Source organism: Coturnix japonica, chromosome 7, assembly GCF_001577835.2.
Source record: "Coturnix japonica isolate 7356 chromosome 7, Coturnix japonica 2.1, whole genome shotgun sequence".
NCBI classification, from domain to species: domain Eukaryota; kingdom Metazoa; phylum Chordata; class Aves; order Galliformes; family Phasianidae; genus Coturnix; species Coturnix japonica.
This window is the reverse complement of record NC_029522.1, coordinates 20,015,809-20,030,126: the sequence shown is the minus strand read 5'-3', so window position 1 is coordinate 20,030,126 and position 14,318 is coordinate 20,015,809. Positions and strand designations below refer to the sequence as shown.

The 14,318-nt window shown below is 42.4% G+C and overlaps 1 protein-coding gene across 1 annotated transcript in view; it reads right to left on the bottom strand.

The window, feature by feature from the left end:
- The window catches only part of ADCY5 (adenylate cyclase 5), a 187,065-nt gene that overhangs the window by 18,897 nt on the left and 153,850 nt on the right, over positions 1–14,318 (bottom strand). The window contains 4 exon segments of the mRNA XM_015868778.2: positions 278–365; positions 3,171–3,268; positions 4,459–4,603; positions 9,119–9,141. Of these exon segments, the coding sequence (XP_015724264.1) occupies positions 278–365; positions 3,171–3,268; positions 4,459–4,603; positions 9,119–9,141 (354 nt within the window).

The following is a 14,318-nucleotide window of genomic DNA, read 5'->3' as shown; positions in this document are numbered from 1 at the left end:
ATGTGTTCTTCTTATATCAATATGAGAGTGCCTGCAGAGAGAGTGGGGACTTAATAGACATGCAGATCCACAGAGTGATTAGTGCTTGCTGAGCTAAAGAGATGCCAACCCTAACATCTGTTTGCTGTTCGTTCTGTCTTATCAAAGCCTTTTCTGTAACCTCTATCACACAGTGCGGACAGGATGGCTAACAAAACATGCTCTGTTAGTCGAAGAAACAAGTTACTGATCCAGTTAGCTTCAGCAAAGGACTCTACAAAGAGAACACTCTGCTTACCTTTACACAGGAGTAAATGATGGAAACAAACACCACCGTGGTCAAGATCAGGAAACAGGTCAGGTAAAAACCCAGCATAAACGTAGAGCTGAAAGCAAGGAGACTTATTTTTAATGCACAACATATAGAAAGCTACAGCTCTAATCTCTAGACTAAGACATCTGTACAAGCTATGACACACCTCACAGGCTTTCCAATTAGGATAGCAGTAGGAGATGCAAGGTGCCTTGAATACCAACAGATAGGCTGCCCTATTTGAATTACTCACACAGGCTGCAGAGCAGAGAATGCTGCATCTTCTACAGCAATCTCTTTCCTGCCGAGGTGACAGCAGAGGGACTGAGAAGTATCTCCTGTTTTTGAGGAGGTGATGGAACACTTTGTTACAGAGGGTCAGCCCTGCTGGTTGCGGGCTGGAGACCCCAGGAAGGAAAGCGTGCTGTGCACTGCAGTGCAGCTGAGTGCATGTGAAATCCACAGGGAAGGCGCACTTCATGTTAAGCTGATGAAACCTTCTTATCTGTGCCCCAGGTAGACCTAGGAAGCCTGGTGCTTTACTGAGGGAATGCACAAGGGAAAAGCTCAGTGGGGACAGCCCTGCCACGTCTGAGCTCCGTCCTGTGTAATGGAATGGGAGCAACCATGGCACAAGGATGGGGGTAAGAGCTTTAGCCTGGTCAGCCTGAGATGTTCCTCCGCTTTCTCTGTTCCTCTCAACTTTGAAGTACAAATAGGACCTCAGGGCCAACTTTGTACTATGCATTTTTGATGTGTTTTGATCATGGAGATATTCAACAGCAATTTTGTACTGATTGGTCTCAGTATGAAAGGACAGGCCCCCTCCCAGGAGTTTGTCTTGTTCATAATTTAAAGGAAGTACTCTTGCAACGTGACATTAAGGCTAACCACACCAAAGCCAGCTGGTCTCTGTGTTCTCTCATGACTATTAGGATAATTGTACTTGCTAAGTCACTGTTTGAGTCTTTGTGAAATTCATTAAAGCGATTCCCCTTTATCATCACAAGTCACCACTGCCATTTTGTCTCTAGTGTCAGACTCAAATTCCACACTGTGCCTTTGATGAAGCTCTGATGGTGTCATATACACAACTGTGGTTTCGGTTGTCACTTAACTGTTACCTTCAACAGAAGAGCAAAGGTATGCAAGTGAAATATCAGGAAAAACAACCCAAAAGTTGTGGGAAAGTATATCTGATCTGCAGTTAAACCACAAACTCTTATTTTAATTCCAATCAAGTTATCAGGCTACTTAAGGATGCTTAAAAACATACCAAAAACACTAACCACCCCCCTCCAGGCCACGTGGAAGGGGATGGAGCAGTGTGACATTTATACCACACTGACATAAGGGATTGGCTCCTGTAATGCAAAAGAGTCAGCCATATGGTTGATGCAGATCAGAAAGTGTCAAGTTGTCATCTCAGTGTTAAACTGGGTTTTAAGGAGAAAGCTTAGTGGCTGCTTAGGGAGTTTGATGAGAACCACAAAGCCTCATAGAGAGCCTCTGCATGTGAGAGCTCAAAGGGGTAATACCCAGCCAGCAGATCCAAAGTGTCAGCCATTAGTAAGCGAGGCCAAGCTCTCTAAGAATATTTTGGCCATTAGCTATGGTGTGGTAATTGCTCAGATCCATCTGATTTCAGTTTTGAACTTCTAGTTTCCCAAAGCGGATCTGACTGTTTACACAATGCATTTGCACAGATGTTATTTCGCTGATCTGATACTTCTGTGAGCAGAAATGAACGTCCTCTTGCCTGAGAGAGTGAATGACCTCAAACAACAGATCACGAGCTCTATCTATGACCTTCCAAGCATCTCCTCTGAATGGTACAAACCAGTCTCCACTCTGAAAAGAAGTGCAGTGTGAACAGACGTAGATGCAGTGGTAATGACAAACAATAGCACTGGAACTCTCTATTAAACATTTTTGTCTTGTAATGAAGATGAATTTGGAGCATTGTGAGAGCTTCTGAGATCTTGTTCTTCAGATTAAAAATGACTAACTCCAAATTTATTTCCAACACAGCAGTGTTCAGTGAATGATATATTATTGTTACTAAATGAGAGCAGAGGAAATACCATCATGTTTTAATTTCAAGGGATTTTTTCATGAACTCTTTGAGAAGAAATACCACGTCTGCAGAGCTCACTGCTGGAAAAGATCCAGAGAGTTACACTGCTCCTTTCAGATGCAGAAGCACACTGCAGTGGTTCAAAAGCTTTGTGTGCCACAGCCCAGAGGAGCTTATTCCACTTTAGACCCTCTCTTGCTTGGGGAAAAGAAATGACTGCATCCCTTAAACCCTGGGTGAGCTATCAAAGCTTAGGCATGTGTAGCCCTCTGTACTTTCCTACATCTTGCATAGCTGCTCTGAATCCAGAAGAACAAATGCACAAGAGGTTAAACCTCACCTGTGAAGCAAACCCTGAGATCTCAGCACTCCAAGCTGTGAGGCTGTGATGGGTTTTTCATCTCTCTGTTCTATTGCATTTAGATAAGGGGATGGACCAGCCTCATACTGTGAATGCACACTACGCCTTGATAGGCACAGTGAGCTTCCATTTTAGTGATATTTGTTTTCCATGGCCTTATAAAAGCGCCAAATCAAATTTTGTAAGGTGGAGGTAAATGGCAGGAGAAACTGTGCTGGAAAAACTGGAAGACTCACATGCCAGTGAGGAAGTTTAATATTGTGCTAGAAATGAGTGAAAACAATAAGCACCACACATGAGTCAAGAATGAATTACTGAAGAATTTTCTTTTCCCCTTGGTGCTCTGACTTATCAAGAAAAAAATAACTAAGAAATGCAGGCAAAAATATTGGGGGGGGGGGGGGAAGCAAATGGAGGCAAAGGGGTGATAAGATACTCACTGTGGCACGATAATGATCTGAACAAAGCAGATGAAGAGGAAGACTAGGGAGGCACAAGCCACATAGGCTCCAAACCTGTCATCCACCTGCTTGGAGTACTGAAAAAAAAGCAAACAGTGCTACATTAGTGGGAAAACTGGCTGCTGCCTTCATCCAACAGTTGTTTCTTGGCTTCTGTTTAGGTTCTTGGAAAGAATTGTCAGTAGGAAAAGACCAACACTACAAACTCCCTCGGTGCCTGGGCAAGCTGTAAGGTTCTAACCCTTATAATGTTCCAAAGACCAGGGAATAAATCAGTACAGCTGGATGGAGAGAGGGTTCAAAGCATGGTCCTGGTATCAGAGAAATGGGGATACTAGGGAACAGGATACCAGGTCACTATCGACAAACACAAACTTCTTCCATGGGAAGCTTCCTCCAACAAGAATGAATGTCACTAATGAGAAAACCTTAGATTTTTTTTTGTGCAGACAGCTTGGCTCACTCTAACGATAGTGTGAGGATGCTGTGGTTTTCACACAGTCACTCAGTCCAACTGCTTGTCAACATATCAGTCACATGGGAGCTGCATCCGATTCCCAAAGATGCTTTATTTAGCTTAAAGCACGGTTCTCATACAAACGGTCTCAATGTTTGAACCATGAAATGAAAGGTGCTCAGAACAGGTGAACTGCTAATTTCCTTAGCAGTTTTCAGCTATAAAATTGAAGAGAAGGAGTGGGGGTAAATTACATGCTTGTGCTTTTACTTGATCCCACACAGATTCACTAAATAGCTATAAATCCTGCAAAAGTCTGTTTTCACAGTAGGCTGCAATTCTCGTCATTGAAAGAGTATTTCTACATAAAATGAAATAAATAGTGCCAACTTAATTTCTGAAGCTTTATCCATTAAATGGTGAGCTTAACATGGAAACTGCTCAAGTATCCCAAGGATCTGTGCTTGGATGAGAAAAAATAAGGAAAAATATGACTTGGAATTTCTTTGGGCAATTAAAAGCTGTAGCTCACGTGGTACCCTTAACAGCAACTGGACTTAACTGGCCTTAATGTTACAGTCCACAGAGAAGATTTTGTCTCTATTTAATAGACAGAGAAACTGAAAAGATCTTTGCCTCACAGCACAAAGATATTTGAAAGCTATCAGCTATTCAGGACTCCTGGGACTGCTACTCTCCTCTCCCAAATGTGTGTGAGTGAGAACTCTAACTGTTGCTTAAAATGGGTTCCCAAAGACAGACTAATGAACCTTAGTAGCACTTATGGCTCCCTGGGTGGCCAGGCATTACCTTTTTCTCCAGGTCAGGCTCCCTGAATGTTAAGAGAAACTTGCGCACATGCTCAGAGCGTAATCGATCAATACTTCTGGCATCAATGGCCCGGCCCAGAAACTCATCCACTTCATCTTCTGGGTTCATACTTTCCTGTGTATTCCTGAGAATGTGGGGAAAAGAGAAAAAAAAAAAAAAAAAAAAAGAAAGAAAGAAAAAGGAACATAAGAGAAGATAACTGCCTCTTTTTAACCACGTGTTATCATCTCACTCTATAACAAACTGTAGGTTAATGGCATTTGTCTCATGACAACTTTGAGCTGGAAAATGGATTACGAGCTGAGAGGAAAATTACATCAGCTGTACTGCTCACTGACAGTCCAACAGTGAAAGGATTTCATTTATTTGCCTATTTTTTTTTCTAAACAACCTCCATCAGGAGCTTTCTTGCTTAGGACTCTCTTTACTGTGCTTCATCCTCACAAATAGGCTGTAGCTTCCTTCCACTCGTCCTTGAACCTCCCTGCTGTCCTATCTATGATCTATGTAACCAGCCATATTCACTGCTTTGCAATAATTGTTTCTATAATGATGTTGGATATTTCAGATTGGATATTAGGAAGAATCTCTTTGCAGAAAAAGCAGTTGGCATTGGAACAGGTTGCCCAGGGAAGTGGTAAGAGTCACTGTCCCTAGGAGCGTTAAAGGAAAAGATAGATGTTGTACTTAAGGACATGGTTCAGTGGGCAATATTGGTGGCAAGTAGATGGTTGGACTATAGATGATGTTAGAGGTCTTTTCAAACACTGATGATTCTATGATGCCTGAACAATTCTTCATTATTGAGAAAAAAAGTGATTACAGAAAAAACTGTTGACAAGAACAAATGTGGGGAAAAAAATGTGGCCTGACTCCCCACTGCTTCCCTTATGCAGTTCTTATGAGTAAGAGAAGCAGACAAAATTTCTTGCTTACATGATATTTATGTAATTCACTTGAGCTAGGAAGAAGGCAGCAAAAAACCCTCCCCAGGATAAATTAGATTCTGCTTTCCAAATACGTGGAAGGAGATTTTAAGGTTTAGTCACTTGCTGATGCCACTTTACTGTCTGCCTTGAAACCAGCTACAGGCAGAAATTAAAAGCTCATCCTAAAGTACTGTTTTTCTGCCCTGTTTATGTGATTGCCAAGGACAGAGAAGTTGCACGGGGGTATATTCCAGTGGACAGCTATTTCTGTGTGCAAATCCCACGACAGGAATGCAGCTTCCAGCTCATGCTGAGTGACCTTCACCTTTGGCACACTGGAGAAAAGTCCCAGGCTCTGACCAGCAGGATGGGAAGCTGCAGTGCTTTCTGTTCTGGGTTTTGTTTGCACAGCAGGAAGGGGCACGATGCTCAAGGCTGCTGCTGGGCTTACTGGCAGGGTTGTGCTGTGAGCAGAGGCTGCTCAGCGTGGCCTACAAACCAGGACGTGATGCCATGCTCAGGGTTAGAGGTCCCTTCTCAAAGGAAAGGCTTTTTGCTGGACATGGCAGGATTGCAGAGGCACTCTGTGCCCCTGCTCTGCCATGTACCTCTCACCAAGAGAAAGGCAGACCAGGTCTATAGGCTCACTGCCACCCTTCCTGCCCCTGGCCAGCCAGGCCACTCCGACACATTGGTGTCCCCTTCATGGCCATGTGGCAATGGCAGCTTGTCCATCTTGCCTCAGTGTCTCATTACTGCTTCACCCAATCAACAATTCAGTAGGGTTGGAGGAAAGGAGTTCTTCTTATTTTCAGTCTGTAGTTATTTAGTTTCTTGACAGTCATTTATTCCTCCTTGAAACTATATCGAAGTTTTGTCCCTAGAAGGACAGGAAATTCAATTTACTTCTAGATGCTCCCTCGGAGGAAGTCCATCTGCTAAAGCACTCAACAAGTGGCTGCTTATTTTTCACTCAGTCCTCACAGGTCTGTCTTCTGGACTCATAAAAACGATTAAGGAAATTATTATGGTTCGTGTTTACAGAATGTCTTCCAAGATCCTGCGAGTTATTTACACATGTGGGTCACACATTTAGTCATTTCATACCACGTATGAGAGAGGCAATACATTTTCCTCCAGAACTGGAGCAAAAGCTCAGCATCTTGGTGAAACTCAGTCACATTTCAACCTCCTGTTGAACAGCATCATCCAGGAGGACACGAAGAGAGAAGAAAAATCTTTATAGGCTTTGGTCACGTCTGTCTCCAGTTCTATAACAGGTCATTGTACTGAGGAGGGCATTTCTCCTACTACAGCTTCTGTGGTTGCAGCTTATGTAGACCCATTTCTGCCATTTTTAGGCGACCTTGCAGGGATGTTCATTGCAAGGCAGCCACACTCAAGCAGACAGCAGGGAAGCGTGATCACCTGCAAATACTCTGCTGCTGGGGTGGTTGCTCTGAACTCTTCCCCATTGTAACCCTACTCATTACTGTACAGCAAGTCTGGGTACATCTGCATAAGTCCTAAATCAAAACAGCAAATGTTCTTGTGCTAAGGAGGGCCCTGAAGGCAGTGCTCCTTAGTCAGAGCTGAGCTACTGCCATGCAGTAATCAAATTCATATGTGGAAATGTGTATTCATATGTTGATAGTGTGTGGGGGAAACGTAGTCATTTCAGGCCCCCAAGAAACTTTCAGAAACACCTCTTAAAAGTGCTGTTGAGATCTGTACAAAATGCAGCCAAAAGAAAATTGTTACAAGGGACAGGAACAACATGAACAGAGCTGGGAGCAGCTTTTGCACTCCGCTTGCACATGTGAAAGCTAGCAATTAACCCAGAGCAGTTGGCTTGAGGAAAATCCAAAAACATTCTGCTTATTCAGTTACTTCCTTCAAATGAAGAGTACGAGAGCAAAAACTACATGTATGCCGTAACTGTAAATGCTTCAAGCCTAGGTTCAGTAACTACATCTGCACTCAGGCGTGTATCAGGTCCTGTTCTAAGAGATGCATTGTGCATCTTTGCTGTTGGAAACGAGCTATGCTTTTGCATGTGAAAGCACTGGACTGAGTGCTTGACATCTGATTTAAACAATGCCATGAACCTTTCCCGGCAGAGGTGGTTTTTCTTTTTTTAAGCCACGTCTTTATCTCTGAATTAAACAGATTGCTGGATCAAGAGAATCTAAGGCAATTAGGAGATTTTTTTGTGTGTGTGTGGAGTAGGAGAGCAAAAAGCCTGCAATCTGTATAGTAAGATAGGGGCACACTGAATCAGCGCTAGTAAATACAGAGTAATCGTTGCCAGCACTTAGCAGCTCAAGTAACCTTTTCAAACTGCAGGATGGAGGAGAGACATGATGGTCTTTGACGCACCCTCCTGTGGAGGTACCATTCCTCACTCACTGAGTGACTCATTAGAGAACTTTGGTTCTCTTATGTGAAACATAAGAACAGATCCTATTTCACGAAGAATACTTGAAAATTTCTGTATTCTTCACAATTACTTTGTTGCAATCAGTTAGATCTCTTCCCTCCAAAATATACCCAGTATCAATTGAGTACACAGCAGCCACTGACACAAGACTCTCCCCAGACACCTTGCACCACCACCGAAACATCTCATGGTGCACACAAGTAAATGTTATTAAAACAAAGTTTTCAGTGAAGGGCAAGAGGAGGAGAAGATTCCTAGTATTGTCATGTTCAATCTTACCACATTCCTTTACTTGCAGGGAGCTGCACTCAGTGTTCAGCCATCATAACATGAATTTTCCCAAAGGCACATTATTTAGGGCCACAGAAACATTCAGCTGCCCCAGCACACACAGATCTGCCAAGTCCTTATTGGCAGCCTGAGAAATGTGATCAAGAGCAATAGCAACACGTTTTAGGCATCAGTCTCATCTACTGCCACTTGCCTCGCCCTGAGAAAGCTTACAATTAATGCCATTCAGTGATACTGAATAAGGAATAATTATAGACACCTTCACTACAAGAAATTTTTTAGTAATGTCCAGCTGTGGAAGTAAGAAAGGGACTGTAAAAAGAGATTTTTTTACCACAAAATACCACTCATGCTTTATCATCATTTTCGCCATTAAAAAAAATAGTTAGATATGAAACAGATCAAAATGCTGCTCCTACGTGCTTGCATTTTACAGCATGAAATTATGAATTCACCTTTTAAAAGGAGCTGTCATTTCTGAGTTTATTTTTGCATGAAGAAATTAGTACTATGTAATAATTTGAAGTATATATATATATAAGAATATATATATATATAAGAAGCACTCAGGAACAATACATGTCATTTAGACATACATAATTTATTCTTACTGGAAATGTTCAACACTGCTAAACACTCTTTTCATGGTGATTTTGTTCTTGAGGTATTGTCAAAACAGCAAATACTGAATAACACTGGGTGGGGTGGGAAAGAGAAGCAAAATGTTTTAATCCCAAATGCCAGTTAGGCCCAGATAAATTAATAAATGTTTTGAGACAGTGGCAGCTCTGACTGCACATCATTCAACCCCCTCTGCTCAGACTGGCTGTCCCTATAAGAGAAGTCACTGGGGGGTCCAGGCACTGTTCTTGGCTGCCGGGCACTAATTTTTGTCCTTTTTTAATATGAGAAGAATAAAACAACCAACACCACAAAACCCACAAACATAACAGCGTACGACAGAAGAAAATTTGCTTACTTGTCCTTGGGGTCCTCAAAACCCTGAAAGAAAGGAAAAGAACACAAGGGTTAGGAAACAGGCAAACCTTGAGAACACAAAGCATGCAGAGAATATCCCTACTTACCAACCCACAGCAATGTTTGCACTGCTGTGTCATCGGGCAGACAGAACAGTTTCAGACAAACACATGCCTTCAGGTATAAATGTATGGAAATGGAGATAAGAGAAACGCTTCAGCTGACTGCTGGCACACGATATTTGAGATACAAAACTCTGACCGCTAACATGGGACAACCACATATTTAATTCAGCAGAGCTGTACCTCTTTAAACTGGGGCTTGGCTAAGGGAGCCCAATGCGTTTTGCTTTACAGGAATCCCATAAGAGTCTCCTTGCATCTCTCCCCACTGTATGCATACACACAAAAATGTGTTCTCTTGAATAAGTCTGCAGGAATTATAATTTGTGTAATAGCCAAAATGTTCACGATTCCTCTGGGGCCAACTGAACTGAGCGAGTGTGTGTATCCATGGTCACCCATAGCCCAAATGGCTAGAAAGCCTCAGAGAAAAATGTATGTAGGCACATTTTTATATGTTTAGTATTTCTATACCTAACAGACCTAATACCACAAAAAAGGACATTTTGCACGAGTTGGAACAAAATTTCTCCTCTGAAGTCTTGGCTTAATTTTAACTGAAGTTAAGAGAGGTTGTATACTTGACAGGCAGGGTCACAAGCACAGGGTTTGTACCCTGTGTTCCAAAACATAAGAGAAATGTAGCTGGGAGATATGCAACATTGCTTTTGTTTTCCTCCCAGAGATCTCAGGCCAAAACTGCTCAGAGCACGTGAAGATGTTCCAGCTGCTGGACCTGCAGCTGCTCCCAGGCTGGGGGAGCAAACAGAGACCTGCCTGATGCTGCATGACTATGAGGAAAAGCCTCTGGGCAACCAGTTTTTACACAGCTGCGTTGTGTGACACCATCAGCAACAAGAACACGGACCAGATTCTAAAGGAGACCAGATTTTGCCCTTGCAATGTGTTAGCAATGTGGCTTTACGGCAATAGGCAGAAGCAAATCCAACAGAGCGACCCTGGATGACACCAGCTCGGCAAGTGGAAAAAAGCAGCCCTGGTCCCTCAGGTCAAGAGGCAGGACTGCAATTCACAGAGAGCTACATCCATTTTTATACCCTCCATTTCAAAGTAAAACCACACCTCAAAATAGAAACTGCAACTCCAACTTAACCCATCCGAAATCCAGATGAAGGAAGGCTCTCAGTGCCATGTACTAACCACCAGTGGATTCAAGTGCAGTGGGAAGAAGGAAACAGTAATGTTGATTCAGTGTTAACACGCGCACTTGTCCAAGCCAAACAAAACATGTACTTTTGATTTCACATTAAACAGTGCTGAAGGGATCATTCAGCTTCTTGTTGTGTGGGGTTTTTTTGTTTGTTTTTTTTTTTTTTTCTTAATCATTTTACAGTTGTCAGGAATATCTGATTTATTTATTTATCCTCTAAGCAATGCTACAACTCAGTGCCAAAAACGAAAGCTCACTGATTAATCATGGAGACAAAATGCTTAGTAATTTGTCTGGTGTCATAGCCAGTTAGGCTGGAAAAAATAAGAAAATCAGCTGAAGATGGATAGCTACCAGCCAACAAATGAGGGGGAGAGAACTGATGTGAAAACAGACAGTACTTGCTTATTAGATAGACATCAAGTTCACATTTTCTAGCTTATCCATGTGGGAAATGGATGACTGGCTGCAACTGGAGCATCTCCTAAAATGGTCTGATTTTCATGGACTGCTGAGAATCCATTCATCCTACTGATGCCCTGAAACCAAACACAGATCTCAGGCTCCTGCCTTCTAGGTGTGCGTGTTTGGGAATACAAGCCAACCGGTCAATTTACAAGTAAATCTCAGCAAACATCCCCTCGGTAAATGCCACGATACTTCAAGCATGAAAAAAAACCTGGGCAGCCTGTCATTTACCAGAGCGAACACTTCAGCTCCATGGAACTAGATTCTCCCCTGCCTCTCTCCCCCAGCAAAACCATTCTAAGGAAAGTCTCTAAAATAATACAGAATTAATTGATTTAGTTCTTCATTTTAAAATACTGGGTTGTGCTTGAAGCCTGAGAAGTTACGTTGGCAGCTCAAACAAAATTGGTGCTTTAAAATTAAAACCTCACAAAAAGCCTATTTCAGGTAAAGCAAAAAAAGGAAATGATTATTCTGTGTTCTTTCCCGGATCTTCATCTAACAATATCTGAATATTTAAGAGTGACTTGAACTCTAATTAGAGAGAATCAGCTTACAATTAAATGTAGTAGGAACCTCTCTGAGTTAAGCAAATCAAATGATTCACTTCAAATGTTCCCATTTCATTCTTCAAGCTGAATTTCCAAAAATGGAATAGTTATGGAGAGAGGTCTGCAAGGTTATTTTAGGAAAAAAAAGTCCAAACCAAAAAAAATCCCTGAGCCCACAGCTTCTTGGAAACTGATATCACATTACAGGAGGTCTTTCTCCTTCACACTGAAACACTTTGCTAGGATTCACAAAACATACGTCTCAGAGATCTGCCTGTGATCGGGGATTTTTTCCCCTATTCACTCTCAATTGCATACCAAGAATCCTCTTAAGCAGGGGAGATGATCGTGCGCACAGTGTTGTGCTGCTCACCCTCTTCAGGTTGGGAAGGAAATTTCCCCCTGGGCTCTGGCTAATGTGTTTTCAATTCCTGCTGCTTTGTGGGCATGCTTGGTCCATTAGAATCATTTGAAAATGGACACTTAAATTATTTCCTCCCCCTTGCACAAGGCTTGAGCACACTGGTCTTTTTTCTTTTCCACTGCTAGCAAACAGTTTTGTTTCTTGATGTCTTGCATGCTTTCCTCCAATTAAAATCCTTTTGCTCAGCATAGGTCTTGCTACTGCTCATAGGGCTACAGCTGTTAGGTTTTGTTCCTAAGGACCAACACACTCATGGGCTAGGAGACAGATGACCACAAATCAATTTCCTCACGACAGACAAAGCAACACAGACAGTGGGGCCAGCTCTCATCCCCCTGTTCAGCTCTACTGAGGTGAGCTCAGGGATCTCTGCATGGAGCTCCATCGTGAGTGAACAAACACCTTCAGGTGAAGGAGCTCAAGCAGGAAGTGAGATAATGGGCATTGCTGGTGCAAGCAGCCCTGATCTCTTCTGTCCATGCTGCTGGAGGCTGGGTAGCTGTGCTGGGCAGCACAGTACTCAGCCTGTCTGGGTATGGAGCAGCTTTGAGCCAGGACTGGCGTTTATGCACCCACAGATATAGAGATCTGAACACCCAGAAAAAATAGTTGATAAAAAGCAGGTGCCTACCATTTAGGAAAGAGGGAATAAGAGGGCAGGAAGAGAAGATGCCAGTTCCTGGAGTAGAGTATATAAATCCCCTCTTGATTGCTCATGGACTTATGCCCAGCAAGCTGAAGCAGCGCCGATGGCTTTCCAGGGTGCTATGAAGAAAAGTCTGGGAACTGTCAGCAGGAATGAAAATGGCAGAAGTGGTGATGGCTACAGGAATCAGACAGAAATGAGTTCACAGAAGTTCAGGAATAGTTCTATAACCATGATGACGGAGAAGCCCTTGTTACCATCAAAATTCTTTTTCTCTAGAAGGAAACCCAAGGCATGAGACTGGCCAGTGCCAAAGGACGTCATGCAATTCTTATTGTCGCTATTTTAATATCCCCGATACTGGGATTTTTCCCCTTCCCCCAGGAGGCTGCATTATTCTGCCATCAGCCTGCAAATGTAAAGGTAAAAGCATTCAATAATTGCTTTGAGACTGAGAAAGTTATCTCTCCAAATTGAGGAATTTAACCCTAATGCGGCTGAACTGGCTCCCTTCCAGGCAGCAGTACCCACCAATGAACTGCCTTGCTCTTCTTTTCTACATGGGATAACTAAAAGAAAAAACCCACCATGTTTTATGGCAGGTCGGGTGGCTCTGAATTTACAAGCACTCACTTTTAATGACCATCCTCTGTGGGAACTGACGTGAAGGAGGAAAAAAAGAGGGAATGTTATATTACTGCATCTGTCCCAAAAGCTTACCATTTTATGAGGCATATTTTATGGAAATCTATTGCACTAAAAGCTCATGTGACTGCTGCCTCTCTTCTTGCCTTCTAATTTAACTAAGCTGTTTTCTTTGAAGATTAATACGGACTCCTTAAATAGAATGATAAAGCGTTTGTCAAAGCTGTGACAAGCTGACTGCTATACCATAATGCTTTGAATCAAGAACCATTAGAAATAACACTTCTAACTTTGAGAACATTAGCTGTAACGATTAACATATTATAAATATGTAAAGAAAAGTGGAGTAGACCTTACACCCTTTTAACTTTTCATCTAGCTCCAAAAACAAGATAATAGAGGAGCTGATGAGCTCCATGACCTTTTTAATGACAACGTGGCTGGAATGCACACATTCTACCTTAAAAGCTTTGCTGGCAACTCAAGTAAAGATCACGAGGGCAAAAATGTCAGAGAAGCTAATTTTGCTTGCCCTTTGCTCATGTCTAGCACAAAGACCCAAATGAATGGGACTTACATGAAATCTAAAGTACTGCAGACTTATGAATCAAGAAGACAAAGTGAGGTTTGTAAGGGCTCATGCCAACTCGCAAAGATGCTCCATGGTAACAGAGATTATGAAGACACATATGGAGACTGAAAGGCAGAGAGTGGATGGAGTTAAAAACAAACCTGGTATGGCTCCACCACAAAACAAACTATTCACCTCCATTTTCTGTTTTTCAGTACTGTGTTACATTCTGCCTTTGTCTCTGTGGTCACCCAGACAAGGCTAGGAAGGCAGATGCTGTTAGGTGTAAGAGCAGAAACAGAACTGAAGGACATTCAAGTACTCAAGCCAGAAATAATGTAATTTCCATACCAGACTCCAGAAAGTACAGGCACACAAATACACAGTCTGGTGGGAAGGGTATTTAACAAGAATATAAGCATGGAACAACAAACTGGCACAAAACTAGTTTACGAAACAGATCAGACAAGCATGTCTGCTATAGCTGGAACACAGACAAATGAGTTCTGAAAAGAAAAGCTGAAGTGCTCCCTTTCTGCATCCCACCCCAATTAATAAATTAGACTTTCATTCCTCTGTGCTGCTCACAGCTGGTGAAGCATT